Source organism: Falco punctatus, assembly GCF_963210335.1.
Source record: "Falco punctatus genome assembly, chromosome: 7".
Classification (NCBI taxonomy): Eukaryota; Metazoa; Chordata; class Aves; order Falconiformes; family Falconidae; genus Falco; species Falco punctatus.
In genome coordinates this window covers 16,429,317-16,443,682 of record NC_137587.1, presented here as the reverse complement: position 1 = coordinate 16,443,682, position 14,366 = coordinate 16,429,317, and the positions used below count along the sequence as shown (strand labels likewise).

Below are 14,366 nucleotides of genomic sequence, written 5' to 3'. Positions count from 1 at the left end.
TATAATGCATTTTCTTCAGCTAAATCTCTTCATGTTTAACTACAAAGCCTGCATAGAAATTTGTTTTAGATTGTTTCTGGCAGCAAAATGAGCCTTTGTGCCTGGGGGAAGATAACATTTTACTCACTGTTCTGGTTTAATACATTACTGTGCAACTTCAAGATGTGGTTTTGCATAATAATTGAAGCTTTTTTTAACACACTCTCTTTTCTTTCATTACCAGTGATACAGAAAAGGTTAAAGAGATAAGTAAAGATAAGATTTTATCTTTATTACTTCATTATATATTTATCTTTATTAAAACATTATTAAAAATCTGGTAAACATGGCTTAAGATAACTTTTTTGTATGCATTTTACACAAACTTTAATGCTAATACTTTTACACAAACATAATAATGCTAATAAAACACTAATGCTCAAAATTTGGGAATGCCTCATTTACTTCATGGTAAAAATAAAGCCTCCACTGTGATGTACACAATACAGATACCTAGCTTCATCAGTATTTTACTTTGGCAATAAGACTGTCATTTTGTACATTTAAAATGTAGAATTTTTTTATTGAGGAGGAGGCAATTTCTGAAGCATATAGCAGAATCTTTAAGTCAAGTGTCTCAGCTTTTTTTTTTTTTTAATTTTTTTATTTATTTTTTAATATTTTCAATTAGGAAAAAGTACAGCTGTGAAACGATTTTTTTACTTTGACAGTGCAATGAACTTGCAAAAAAATTTTATTTTCCCCATATATATTATTTATTACTCTGCTAAATTGTGTTGGCTTTTGAATGATCAGAATCAGAAATTAAAGCTGTTGGAGCTTCTGCTAATGTTAACATCATTCTGATGGCAGTACTGAACATATTAGCTATCATTCGTGCTTTAAGATTTGCTCTCTTCCATATTTAAAAATGAATACTTTGTTTCCCGAGTTCCAGTGAGGAGAAGCATATATGCCTCAAATAATACAGGCTGTGAAACTGCAGCCCATTAACTTAGGGTTTGTCCAGAATTAGAGGGAGTCATGTAGTTTTATTTCTACACTTGGCAGAAGAAAGGAGCCTGATTGTCTTTAAGAGATATAGAAATCATGCCTGCTGCTGCTCTTTCTTGTAGTTTATAATTGCATTATATTTACCTAAGTGGATATTGTGAGGCTTATTTGTTTTCCTGTTTATAGAAGATCTTGACCTGTTTGGATGGAATGCATCTCAGAAGTGCAAGCAGTTATGTCCCTGTTAGACATCAGCAAAACTATTTCACTGGTCAATTTGGAGATGATTTTAGACACACTTGTAAAAGTTAGAAAAGGTGGTTGAGAGATATTTACATGCCTTGTGTACTAAAGGAGCGTGATCCTGCAGGTTAGATTTGATTTAACTTTGTAGCCTCTTTCTGTCCAGTTCCTTCTGGCCTGAGTTTAGTTGATGTCCATTTAGGACTTTAGCTGTAGAATTGTACTTTCTAAGTGATGTCAGGGGGAACAAGAAGGAATTTCAAGTTGCAAAATATGTTTTGTTGGTGGCATTGTGGGTGGCATTTTTTGAAAACTTTTGTCATCACTGAGTGATACTTCTCCTAGGTAACCTTTAGCTTCCCTTCTTCGTCATGAGATTGTAGATAACCCCTGTATCTATGTTGTCAAAACTTTATAAGAAATAACTGCCAAATCTTTTTGTAGACTGATTTATTTCAAACACTAAGATAATAAACAAAGGATTTTCTTTGCTACTCCATTTGATTGCAGAGTCAATCCAGTTCTCTCAGAAAAGAGACTTTTTTGTTCTCTTTTCATAATGACGAGACTTTATTTGGAAGTCTTTCGGAGTAGAGGACTTTCTTTCATTTGTGTCTGTTTTGTACTTGAAATACTGCAAGGAGATGTATGTATGTGGTCTCTCATATTTATTTCAATGAGTTCTGTTATCAAGGTACACCACAAAGAATAAAGAGATCATCATAGTCTTTTCTTATGTCTTCTGAGCTCTCTGCCCCACTGTATTATCATTGCTGATCAGTGGGAGAACCATCAATTTTGGAATTGTGTTGTGATAGGTTTTTATACCAGTTTCTGTAGTGGAGAATGTAAGCTTTTTAAGAAGGCAATCTGTTGTTTTCATAAAAGACCACTGCATGGAATTTCAGCTATATCAGTCAAAGTCCTTGCTCCAAGGCTTTTTCAACAGGATAATTTGGATCTTGGAACACTTGTGCATTCGCTTAACTTCATTCTGAGCACACTTGCATCAATGACATGAGTTATGTGAATATAGTTAAGCATATGCATGCATGCAGGCTCTGATCCAAAATTAGGTTGGTATCACAATGTACAGTGGGTGTGGGAGAAACAGTGTAACAAATGAGAAAATATATTGCTTTTGTGAAGTAACATGAAAATGTTATGTGATTAAAATAGGTTCTATAAGATTTAATTAAAATGTCATTATAAGCAGGCTTGGTTTTTTTGTTTTTAAAGTGATGAGAATCTTATTCAGGGAAAGTTAGTCTGTCTGTGGCAGTCTATAACTTTAATTTTTAGCTTCTTAGATCACTTTCGCTATCGACAGGAATGGAAGACCAACATTTGTATGAGATTTGAATATAGCTACTAAACAGGGTCTGGCAGCTCTATTTAGGCTGGCATTGAGCCTGTTGTTCTTCTAGTGCCAGATTCCACACCTAATACTTCTGCTGTAGCCTGCACCTGTGCCGCTGCAGAAAGTGATTGATTTCCTATGTTTTTGGAGCATTGTGGGAGTCAGCCTTGAATGAATGATTGTGATTTGTCATAGGCACTGAAATCAACAGTAGTCTATAATTATTTTTACGGTCATTGGTGTACGTAAGAGATGTAGAATTTGTAGCATTAGAAGTTTCCAAAAAGTTTGCATCTGACCAGCTGTTTATGTATGTGTGTAAACACAGATGTATGATTTTATTTGTATCTGTTAAGCAATATTGATATAAGCTTAACAATTCATAAAATATTGACGCATTTAGGGAAAAAGGTGTGACTGGATGATACAAAAATTTTATGTGGCATCAATTTGGGATATTTGTAATATTAACTAATTACAAAGCTACAGGGGAGTTCTGTAGGTTACACCAAACCAGTTGTGATACAGTCTGTGAGTCTCACTACACCCCCATGAATTTTTTTATGAAGCATATTTTTCAGAAAACTTGTTTAGAAACATAGTTGAAAGAACAATTTTCACAGATGGCATAAAAATGGAATAGGTGCTCTTTTCATGCTCACTTGCAGAGCATATAAATTCATTCCTTCAGTTTAGGAAATGGAGAGAAGTTACAGGTCTCTAATAGTGCTGACAGAAGATACTAGATCTTCTAAAAGGTAATTATGTAAATCTTGACAAAAGCAAGAAACAAAGTGGCTGTCATACTGGCAAGCTGGAACTTTACCCTTTTCAGTTCACGTGTTTTTTGCCTAGTGATGGATTGTTACACCATATTGAACTTAAAATCCAGGTGATGTAAAAAGAAAACCCAAAGCAGCATTGTGATGGTATCATTCATATCACCGTGTCTGTGCATGCTCATGCAGGAGGTAGGACCAAGTGGTGCAGACTCTGTATATGTTACGTTAGTATTCAGTGAATGTCTGTGCTATGCTGCAAATTCATTGTTTCATGATGTATGTTATAAATTACCCAGTGATGAAGGCAACTAATTTAATAAAACAACAATTTGCAAGAAGGAAATGGTAGCACTTTTAGCACTTCATGCCACTGTATGGTCTGTATATTTCTATGAAGCATTGTCTCATAGATAAAAAAGTAGAAACTTTAAAAAAAATAGAAATAATTGAGTTTTCTTAGTTGTTGTAGAATAATCCAATTTAAGATCTATTTCAGTTACAGATTTGTGTTCCTGCTTCTTTATTTTCAGGGTCATACCCGAAGGGTTCAGGGCTATCAGGTAGCTCTTTGGGTAATGGCAAAATATATCAACCAACAGTAGTAGTTGAAGGTGTAATTCAATGAGTGGGAAATGGTATGGATGCTGTTGGATGCTTGTATATTGTAGTGTTGGAATGTATGTCGTGTTTGTGTTAAACTGCAGTTTTCATCTTTGTGCTATTATGTTACATTTAGTTGACTTCTTTTAACCTCTCATGTACAATTGATTCACGTAAAGTAGATTATTGCCTTGACTTTCATGCCTTTCTTGCAGGAATGAATAAAATTATGTCCAATCAAAGAACATCAGCCCCTCTTAGAGCATAGCTTTAGTGTTTACAGTGCTTATAAAACTCCCCTTGAACCCTTTTAGAGGCAGCAGAGCTGAGTTTCCTCTCATAGGCTAAATTACAAAAAGGTCATTACCTTTCCTGAGAATTTCCAAATATACTGGTTTAGCTTAACTGGATCCTTTTTCTCTCCAGTGAAGTCAAATATCAATGTAAATACTGAGTTCTAATTGCAGAATTCTGATGCATTCTATAGTTCTCTGCATTTTTTTTCCACACTTTTTTTTTTCTTAACATCTAGAGAAAACTTTGAAGTTGGAATAAGATATGGGTCTTTTTCCAAAGGAAAAAAATACAATAAAATTACTTTTTTTTAAAAAAAAGTACATATTCAAATTTGATTAGTAATTTCTAGTATATCCCATTTTGTTTGACAGCTTCATGAGATCTAATTGTTAAAAAGCAGAGAATGCAGAGGATCAAACTTCAGGTGACCTTATGGGTGCTTCACTGTATAATATTAATATTCTTTTTCATATGCATTTTGCATAGAAATTCTATAGATAGTACACTAATTTGTGAGCTAAAAGAATATTCAGCAGTTTCTAATCTATATTTAACAATTGCCAAAGGCTTCATATTTTGTCAATTTTTTATCTTCCTTTATTTGGCTTTATCATAATTTTTGTGAATTCAGTATTTAAGAAGCCTGCAGTAAAATACATAGTATAGACAATATAAGGAATTTGAGACCTTTGAGTAGAAAATTAATTGGTATAATCTGGAGTTACAGCATGCAGAGGTGTTTGGTTAAGGCTTATGGATAAATTCTGTCATAATTCATACTGGGTTTAGATGAAGACAAGTAGTATTAGCCAAGCTAGTGATCCCAAAGTCAACACACTCTGCAGATTAGGCTGACTTGGAAAATCAGATGGAAGAGAATAGAGGTTCCAGTTGTTCTAATATTAAAATAAAATATATGTATGCTGTAATTACATGACTTATTGAAAATACGAGTACAGGATTTTGGAAGACTGGTCAGTACACACTCTGCCTGTGTATTTTGCTTTAAAAGGCACACTGGCTAGCTTTCTCTTCCTAGGCCTAAGAAAGCATTTGGGGGGAAGAGGAGGTACAGTGAATTATTTTTCTTCATTTTCCAGAAATTACTTTGAAGTATAAATCTTGGGAAATGCTCCCTTTTGTATCTCAAAACTGAGCATCCCAAAGCGTGGTGAATTTGATGGAAAGGATAGTCTGTGAGATGATTAGAAAGAGCTGTGTTTTTTTAACATAGACTGCATTCATTCAAGGTACCACAAAACTCTAAAATCTTCTTGTTAGTCTTTTGTTCTGTTTCAAGTGTTTAGTGACAGTGTTAATTATCAAATAGTTACTTTTGTACTTTTTTTTTTCTTTCACTTTATACTATTTTTGGAAAACATCGTTGTCCTGTATATAATTGTGGAATAGCATTTCTTCATCATAGTAGTCTTCCTGTCTTATCTTGAGTCTCATCATTTTTCATATCTATTGCCCTTATTTACTACTAAGTCTGCAATTTTATTCTATATGATATGTCAACAGGAGCACATTGTAGTCTGCCCATTTCTGCAATATAAATAGGGGAAATCCTAATGCTGTTCCTTCATTAATTGTTCTAAGCTTATGTATCCATTGAGCTATAGTATTTTTTCTAATTGAAAAGCAAAATTTGAATGATAAAATGTGCTGATTTCATACTGCTTGACATACTGTTCATTTTATGTTTCTCTCAAGCAGGGGGAATCTGCAGTTACGTTTACAGTCAATAGCTGTTCTTGTGATATAAGCTGCAATTATGATGATATTTTCCCTTCATCAGAAGAGGATGAACCACAGAAGAACATTCCAGTCATATGGAAGTCTTTGAAACATAATTCTTTGGATTTCGGTGAGTCTTGCGCAACTTTCATTAGGAAAGTAATGTTGAATATTTCATGCCACGGTGGAGTACGCTGTTAATTACTATAAGAATACTCCTGAAAAGAATGTTTGTGACCTTAAATAACCAGTCTGGAAAAAAAAAAAAAGAAAAAGAGATACTAGAGATACTACTACAATGCAGCTTTCTGATAGAAATCAATAGATCTGTAGTAATGAAGCATTTCAAATTATTTTACAGAAGGAGCCAAAACCCATTTCTGCCTTCCTTTCTTTCTGTCTTCTGTTCTTTCTCTCTTTCTTTCAGAAAAAACCACTTTAATTTGTTCTGTTTGCCTGAATGAAATTACTATAATATAATAATTTGAGTGGAGGGATAGAGTTTTATTTAAAAGTTCTAACCACACCTGTAGCCATACTCTGCTGCTTTTCAATTGAAGAGAGAAAAGCAAACTCTGAAGTGAAGTACAAAATGCAACCGTTCAACTTGCTTACATAGTGTATGAGTCTGTCCCCACCCAAGCAACCCTGGGGTGACACGCATGATCAAGTTTAGCAGCCTAGCAAGTTACTGTGTCTTAGGTGAGCTGCAGTAACTGTCATCTGCCTGACATTACCACTGCCTGAAAAGTGTGGTGGTTAATGCAAGATAAACTTTGAAGTACCACAGCATCACTGTTACCCTATATCCAAAGATTAGTAAACTTTTCCTGAGAACTGTGTTTCATAGTGTAACCGTGTTTGATATTGAATGGTGTTTAGGTTCTTGAATATGGATAAGTGCCTAGTGGGATGTTAAAAAATGTCTAAACATGTTATGCATTTGCTAAGATGATCAGAACCAGGTTAAACACCTAACTTCCATTAAAAGTTGGCATGTGAGTTTGAAAATCTGTTCCTGTGTCACTTAGATACTTTTCAAAATTTTAGCTTTTCAGTGTCATGTTTCATGCCAAGTCTGTATCAAAACAGGTAGAGAAATTGTAAAAGGTCAGCAAAAATGGAAAGGAGGAGAGAAAGTACTGAAAATCTCAGCTAAATACTACTTGCAGGCATATTTTCTGAAGGCAGTGTTAGAGAAGGACTTGTCAAGTAGCATTTGGAAGCTTTATTACCAGCAGACTTACTTTGAAGTTTTTGCTTTATATCTGTTTATCTGTAAATGTTTTTTCAAGATGTGTTTACAGTTTATGATTTAAACAATTTAAAATATATTCTAGGTTAATCTGAAATCTTTCATAACTATAATCAATACTGCTGTTCTTCATTTCCCATAGCTAAGACATTTGGAAGGTCAGGAAAATCCCCGAGTGGTTACCAGTGGTTTTCAGGTATCACTGCCCACTTCCATCCATCAAAAGACAAAAATGCTCAAGAGGCAGCAAGGGAAGCATTTTCTTCTCTCCAAGGTACTTCACTCAGTTAATGCATTATGTGCTCTTAACTATACTGGTTTTAATATGATATTAAGTAAAACTATGTATTGTCATATGGGTTTATAACTTTAAATGTCATGGTTGTCAGTTTGCCATCTCATTTTGCATTTGATTGGAATCATTGATATCAAGACTGCCAGCTTTGATATTGAACATATCATAATTTGACTGGTTTTTGAAGGTGCTAGAAAGCCAAAGTAGTGTTCATATCACTGTAACAACACTATTTCCATAGTACTTAATCACTTTATAACTTGCTTTATAGCTTTCTTACAATATATACTGTGTTTGTGAGTGTGCATGTGTGCTATGGATGCTATCTACTTGCTAAAGCATTTTTGTCGCTAACATAATTTTTAATTAAGTTTTCTACAAAGCTGTTGTACATTTTGGCATTGAGGATTAGGTCAGTAGCAGTAAATCTCATTTATATTCTTAATGTAAAGGAGAAATTGCCATCTTGGGAATAATGAAATCCAGGTTCCTTACTGTCCGCCTCTAACATGATACTGACATAAAACAAAATGATCGCATTTTTTGGTTTGGGTTTTTTTTATAATTATTTTATTCTAAATTTTAAGTAAAACATGTTTATGCAGACTTCTTTTCATTTATAAAAATGGAAATAATTTTTAGTATCCTAATGGATAGGCTTGTATTCTTGTTCATGAATTTGCATGATGTATTTTCCTATAAAATCTTATTTTTTGCATCTGCAGTTGAATATCCGTGATTGAATATAGGATAATAAGGAAACCCTAGGATTTTTTTTCAGAACCAAAGAAGTTATACTTTGTAGAAGGTCATTAAACTAGTTTTTGATTGCTTGGAAATCAACAAGGTGCATGTGATCAGACTTTTAGTAAAAGTTGATAGTATTTAGTGTAAATCTTCTGGGCATAATCTGTAAATTGAAGCAAAAGTTGTGTAATGTTTTATTTTGTTCTCATTATACTTGAATGGAAATCTGCCAGTACAAACATGATATATTTTTGCCTTAGCATCTGTCAAAAAAGATTGTGTCTCTGACTAGTAGAGTAGCCTATTGCTTTCAGCAAATTACTTGCATTAGATGTATTACAGTTTAAAAAGTGGTAATTGTCTGATCCTTGATAGAAAATGTCAGTTCTTACATTTCCTTTTGGTTTTATTTTTTTGAAAGTGGGTGTGGAAGACTGAATGACTTAAGATTCTGTCATGGCTAAAGAAACTGTTTCTGAGAACTTAACTGTTTTGCAAATATGCACAAGGCTTTTTCTAAACTCATACTTGCAATCTATACAGCAGTTTGGTGTTCAGTGCTGTGAGAATGGAATAAGCACAATCCTTTTAACCTCTTTGCTGGGTTAACTGCTTTAATCACCTCTAAAGAGGATAAGTGCTGCCAAAAAGGTTCAGGAATGGAAATTTATTACTAGACATTATGAAACATGGTTCTTCTGTAAAGTCAGTGGAATTGTCCTGTGAAGCCAGGAACAGGAAGGAATGCAATACCTTACTGTTTACATTTATTTTCTTGAACTGTTTTGTTAAACTTTTCCTTAGATATGATTGGAATGTGACAAAGATTTCAGTGCTTTGTATATAAAGCAGCTCTGGTGCAGCTGTACCATGGCAAAGTTCCATAGGTTTGAAGGGTATTACATAGTTTTTTATTATTATGTGAAATTTCAGTCTAAAATTCTTCTTCCTGTAGACAGTTTGGATACTTTTTCGTGGCACTCGGCCTAAGGATCCTGGGTAACCCATTAAAAAAAAAAAAAAAAAAAAAAAAAAAAACCTAAACTGTACTTTGGCCAATGTTATCTTTTGGGTCAGTTCTTTTAGGCAGTACTGCCTAAGTAAGGATGAGTCTCACCTGATCATATTTTATAAATTGTTAGGAACAGTGAATGCCTTGAAATTAACAGAAAGGTTGTATGGTTTCCTTGTACATCCTGGAGATGTGCTGTGTAAGGGTCCTTTCCTGGGTAAACAGAACTTGTTGTCAGGAGCCCAAGTGGTGGGGTCGGTAACCAGTTGACCATTTATTTTATGCCTTTCTACTAGATAGAGTGCTTTGGGAGGTCAATTTTATTCTGCTTATAAGCCAGGGAGAAACTATTTCCCATCGTTTCTCTAATTCATTCAGAAGGAAAGAGGATTGTAGTTTTACTTACTTCAAGATTTTTTAAAAAGATAGAAATTACAAATTTATCCAAATCTTTCTGCCTTAAACTTACTTTAATACTGTTACATGTCCACAAGTTAGAGTTAGTTTGTTGGCTTATGCATTTTGAATTTAGACCTGGAGGGGAGGGGGGTCAGTTTGGAGTGTGGGTTTTTTTCCCTCCAGTATTCCATGCAATGCTGCAGAACTTTTCACTGCAAGCCAAATATCTTTCTTCTTGACTTAAATGCTGACTGGAAATTTGAAAAACGTCCTTGTTTCCTCCTTGACTGATGTCATAGCAGCTAGTAGTGACCTAGTGATTGCTATCAGGCAGCATTCAAATACATTTATATCTCTGGACAGAATTATGATTGAGTACTAATTTCTGAGCTGATATTTCTTGAGATGTATCTTGACTTCATTGGAGTTCTATGTCGATTGCTATATAATGTCTTATATCACTTAGCGCATCCTTCCTTTTCTACCAGTGGGAATTCCCCTCTTCAGATTGCCGACAGTAATGGCAGCATGACTAAAGCTGAGACATCTAGAGCAAAATTCAGTATTGGTGTGACCAAAATAACCTTTATGGAAGTGTGCCAACTCCTGAACTGTCTTCAAAAGCACAGAAAAGTTTTACACAGAAAGTATTTGTTTCTCACTAAGGCAACAGCCAAGACGAGAATGTCTTTATACTCTTGTGCTTCTCCACTGGAAAACAAATACATAGGTATATACAGGTACGCACTAATATTCAAGGACAAGATCCCCAAAGTTACATAGAGAAGGGTTTTACGTAGCTCATTTAAGTTAGGTCACATGAGACTGTTATTATAAATGTTCTGTATTCAAGGATTTTGTCTTCATTTAGTTTCTATTGCTTATGAGTTATAAAGGTCCACACTGCAGAGCTGAGTCACATATCTTGTCATGGTATTGACTATGTAAGAGTAATATATTCTCCTTAAGTGCTATGGTTGGAATCTTCTATACATACACATTCAGATGATCTTGACTTCCCAGTATCTTTTCTTTAACTGTCTGCTTGAACTTTCCTTTGCTCTCATCTTTCCTTCATTTCTCCTGTGGCCACTTCTGTTTCCTATTGTCTATCTTGCCATTTATAACTCTTTGTTTATGCGGAGATTATTATTGCAGTGAGGGTTTTTAAAAACAGCTCAGACAAGCATCCCTCTGGAATAGCATATAAATATTTGATCTTTTCTTTGAAGAGGGTGATGCACTAAAGAACCTCTTATTGTCCCTTCCAGTTCTGTACTTTTGTGATTCAAAGTCCTTTATAGATTACTAGCTGTCATAGACTGAAAATAAAAAAATATGAGATAATAAAACTTATGGATACAAGGAATTTGGACTATAACATATCTACATGCATTAATGCATGATATGTTTTCTTGGGGCAAGAATTCACTGCTGCTCAGGGTGGATAAAATTTATTTGTATTCTGTTTCTGTATATTTGGAAAACTAACATGAGAAAGAATTTAATGAAAAAAGTAGGTATTATGTGGGGAAAGGTAGTATGTTGCAAAGCCTTCAGTCATGTTTAGACAACTGTTAGGTTATTACTCGTTGATTTTGCTAAACACAATCAGGATGCCTATGCTGCCTTCCACACATTTAAAATATTCTGTCTAACAGTTGTATTATTTTTATTCTGCAGCTAATATGACTTCAGAGGGATTGAAACTGGAGGATATTATTTTGGTTCATCTGTATATGAAGAGCATGAAAGATTTCAATGTTATAAATTCTGTTTATGTGACAGAATTTGATTTGTGTCCACCAGCAAGGTAGGATTAGACTACTGCTATAGTATATTTATGATACACTGTAATATACTGAGTTATTGTTACCATACTTGTAGAGCTTTTGTCCAAATGTCTGTGCCTTACAGACTTCCAAGTAGACTTTTGCTGCCTTTTGGAGTAATCACATCAGGGATGCCCAACTCAGAAAGACTGGGGTTGGAAATTCTTGTCTTAATATATACCATAAAGTTTATAAATGCCCCTCCTATGTAGACTTACAGAAGAATAATACATTTTTTGCAAGTCTCAGTTCTTCTCTGTGACTAAATTGAACTGACAACTCCTTTGTACTGGTGGGATTTTATATGCTTTTCTTGTTTGTTTGTCTCCCTTGACCTGCTGGCAATGCTCCTCTGAATGCAGCCCGAGATATTATCAGCCCTCTTTGCCACAAGGGCACATTGCTGGCTCATGTTCAACTTGGTGTCTATCAGAAACCTTCAGGTTCTTCCCTGAAAAGCTGCTTTTGAGCCATTGGCTCCCACAATATACTGGACTGTGGGTTTGTTCCTTCCCAGGTGCAAGACTTTCAGCTTGTCCTTGTTGAACTTTATGAAATTCCTGTGTGCCTGTGTCTCCAGCCTGTCAAGATCCATTTGGATGACACCAGAAAACTCTGGTGTATCAGCCATTCCTCCCATTTTTCTATCATCTACAAAATCATCAAGGGTACACTCTGCCCCATCATCCAGATTATTAATGAAGATGTTGAACAGGACTGGAGCCAGTATAGACTCCTGGGGTACACCACTACTTACTGGCCACCTGCAAGACTTTGTGCCACTTATCTCCACACTCTGGGCCTGGCTGTTCAGCCAGTTTTCAATCCATCTCACTGTCTGCTCATCCAGCCCATGCATCAACAGCTTCTCTATGAGGGCGTCACAAGAGTGTCAAAAGCCTTACTGAAGCATTATACTATCAATGATGATGAAATCTTCCTAAAAGTGATGAGGTTTGGAACCTTCTAGGTCCTTGTGACAAACCTTCATCTTGTTCTGTTTGTTTTGTTAAATACAAAAGCAAAACTGTTAGCTGAGAAGGTGACTGAGATGCACATCATGAGATACTGGGTTACCAATATATGCTTACTCTGCTCTCCTTTTCTTTCCCTGCTTATATGCAGTTGGCTGTGGTTGAAGATGGATGCTGGACTAGGTGGATCTTTGGCTTGATCCAATGTGGTTGTTGTTAATGTCATGTGTTTCCATCAGATAATGATCGTGGGTAGCTTAGCTGCACTTATGTATTCAGTAAGAATGAAAGTATTAAAAGACACTGTTTCAGACTTCTGAATACACTGATGCTAACACTTTCATTCATAGATACCCAAGTCATAGGTTTTTAATTTCTGTTGTACAGAATCTTCAACATTGCCTCCAGGTCCACCTCTGACATAATGAAAGAGCTTGGTGGTCTTGTTACACAGTATGTGATTACTGTATTATTTGGGTGTGTTGGGGTTTTTTTCCGTTGGAAATTGGATAACAAGCACCTAGCTCATGAAAATTTTGTTGTTGTTTTTTTTTAAAATTTGTGTTTTAAAACTAGTTTTCCATCTGTAAATTCTTTATTGCCTTTTGTCAAAAGGGTTTATTTCTTATTACACTAATTCATGTTCTCAAGCATGTGAGAGAATATGCTAAGTATGCAGAACTGCTATAGCATGAAAAATTCAACTTGGATCATAGGTTAATACAGGTTGGAAGGGACCTCTGGAGGTCATCTAGACCAATCCCCTGTTCAAAGCAGGGTCAGCTGTGAGGTCTGGTTAGCAATTTTCTAATGTAAAATACTATATTCTCTGCTCTTATTACTGAACATGAAGTGTAGTGTATTTTAATGTGAATTTTAAGTATAGCATGACAAATAGTTAAAAGACATTGTTAAAATAATGTATATCATCATAGATTCACATTCTCCTACACTGTCTGGGTGTCAGAAGAGACTAAAAGAGAGCAGGAAGAGGCTTCTTCAAGGTGCTGATTGTAGGCCAGGAATAAATCACAGAGAGATGGACTGTTGGTTGCCTGTGCCTTCAGAGCAGGGATCTAGTCCCATCTATAAACTACACAAAATGAATATCCACTCCTATATATCTTAAGTTCTCTTTACGACACTTAACTTCTCCTGATTTAGCTTCCTTCATTTCTCATGTTGCTGCGTGTTTTAAGCCTCCACATTTGCATAGCCAGCCACATAGTCTTCCATCACTAAAATAACAGGTAGAAAGATTAGAAAGTTGCAGGAAAATGGCTTTTTATGGTTATTTTTATGGAACAAACAGATTTATGTTGCATTTTGTCCACAAGAAAAATTATACAGCGGTTTGCATGGCTGCATCATTGCATTATGCACAGAGACCTGGTTGTGGGAGTTCTCACAAGCAATATGCTGGAAGCACTGACTTGGGGTGTGGATCTGCACTAAATTTGCAAAATTGTCTTGAAAATTTACCAGCCCAAGCAGAAAATCCATTCATCCATGCTTATGATGATAGTAATGAGGAAAAAATACTGTATTTGCATGTGGGAGGAGAGGAGAAAAATAGTTTTCTTGGAAGAAATAAGCAAGATGAGAAGAATTCTTTAAGGTTATGTTATATGATATGTAAAGAGAACAAGTAATTTTTTGCTGGAATCCTGCTGGGAGCTAAATGACTTTTTTATGCATGGACTGAAAATATAATTACTTTTGAGGCTCTGATATGTTGATTTCCTGTACACACCCCCTGCCTTTTCACTGGCCACGTGCAACAGACTTTCTATCTGTCTGTCCATCCAGGCACTCAGTCTTGTTTGGAGAAAACAAA

At 35.2% G+C, this 14,366-nt stretch overlaps 1 protein-coding gene across 5 annotated transcripts in view; it reads left to right on the top strand.

Moving 5' to 3' along the window:
* The window catches only part of DPH6 (diphthamine biosynthesis 6), a 232,317-nt gene that overhangs the window by 102,177 nt on the left and 115,774 nt on the right, over positions 1 to 14,366 (top strand). For 3 of the 5 annotated variants that reach the window (XM_080394733.1, XM_080394731.1, XM_080394735.1), the window contains 3 exons: positions 5,992 to 6,145; positions 7,413 to 7,544; positions 11,407 to 11,536. In XM_080394733.1, the coding sequence (XP_080250859.1) occupies positions 5,992 to 6,145; positions 7,413 to 7,544; positions 11,407 to 11,536 (416 nt within the window). The remainder of the gene's footprint in view (positions 1 to 5,991; positions 6,146 to 7,412; positions 7,545 to 11,406; positions 11,537 to 14,366) is intronic. The other 2 variants (XM_080394734.1, XM_080394732.1) reach the window with 1 other exon arrangement.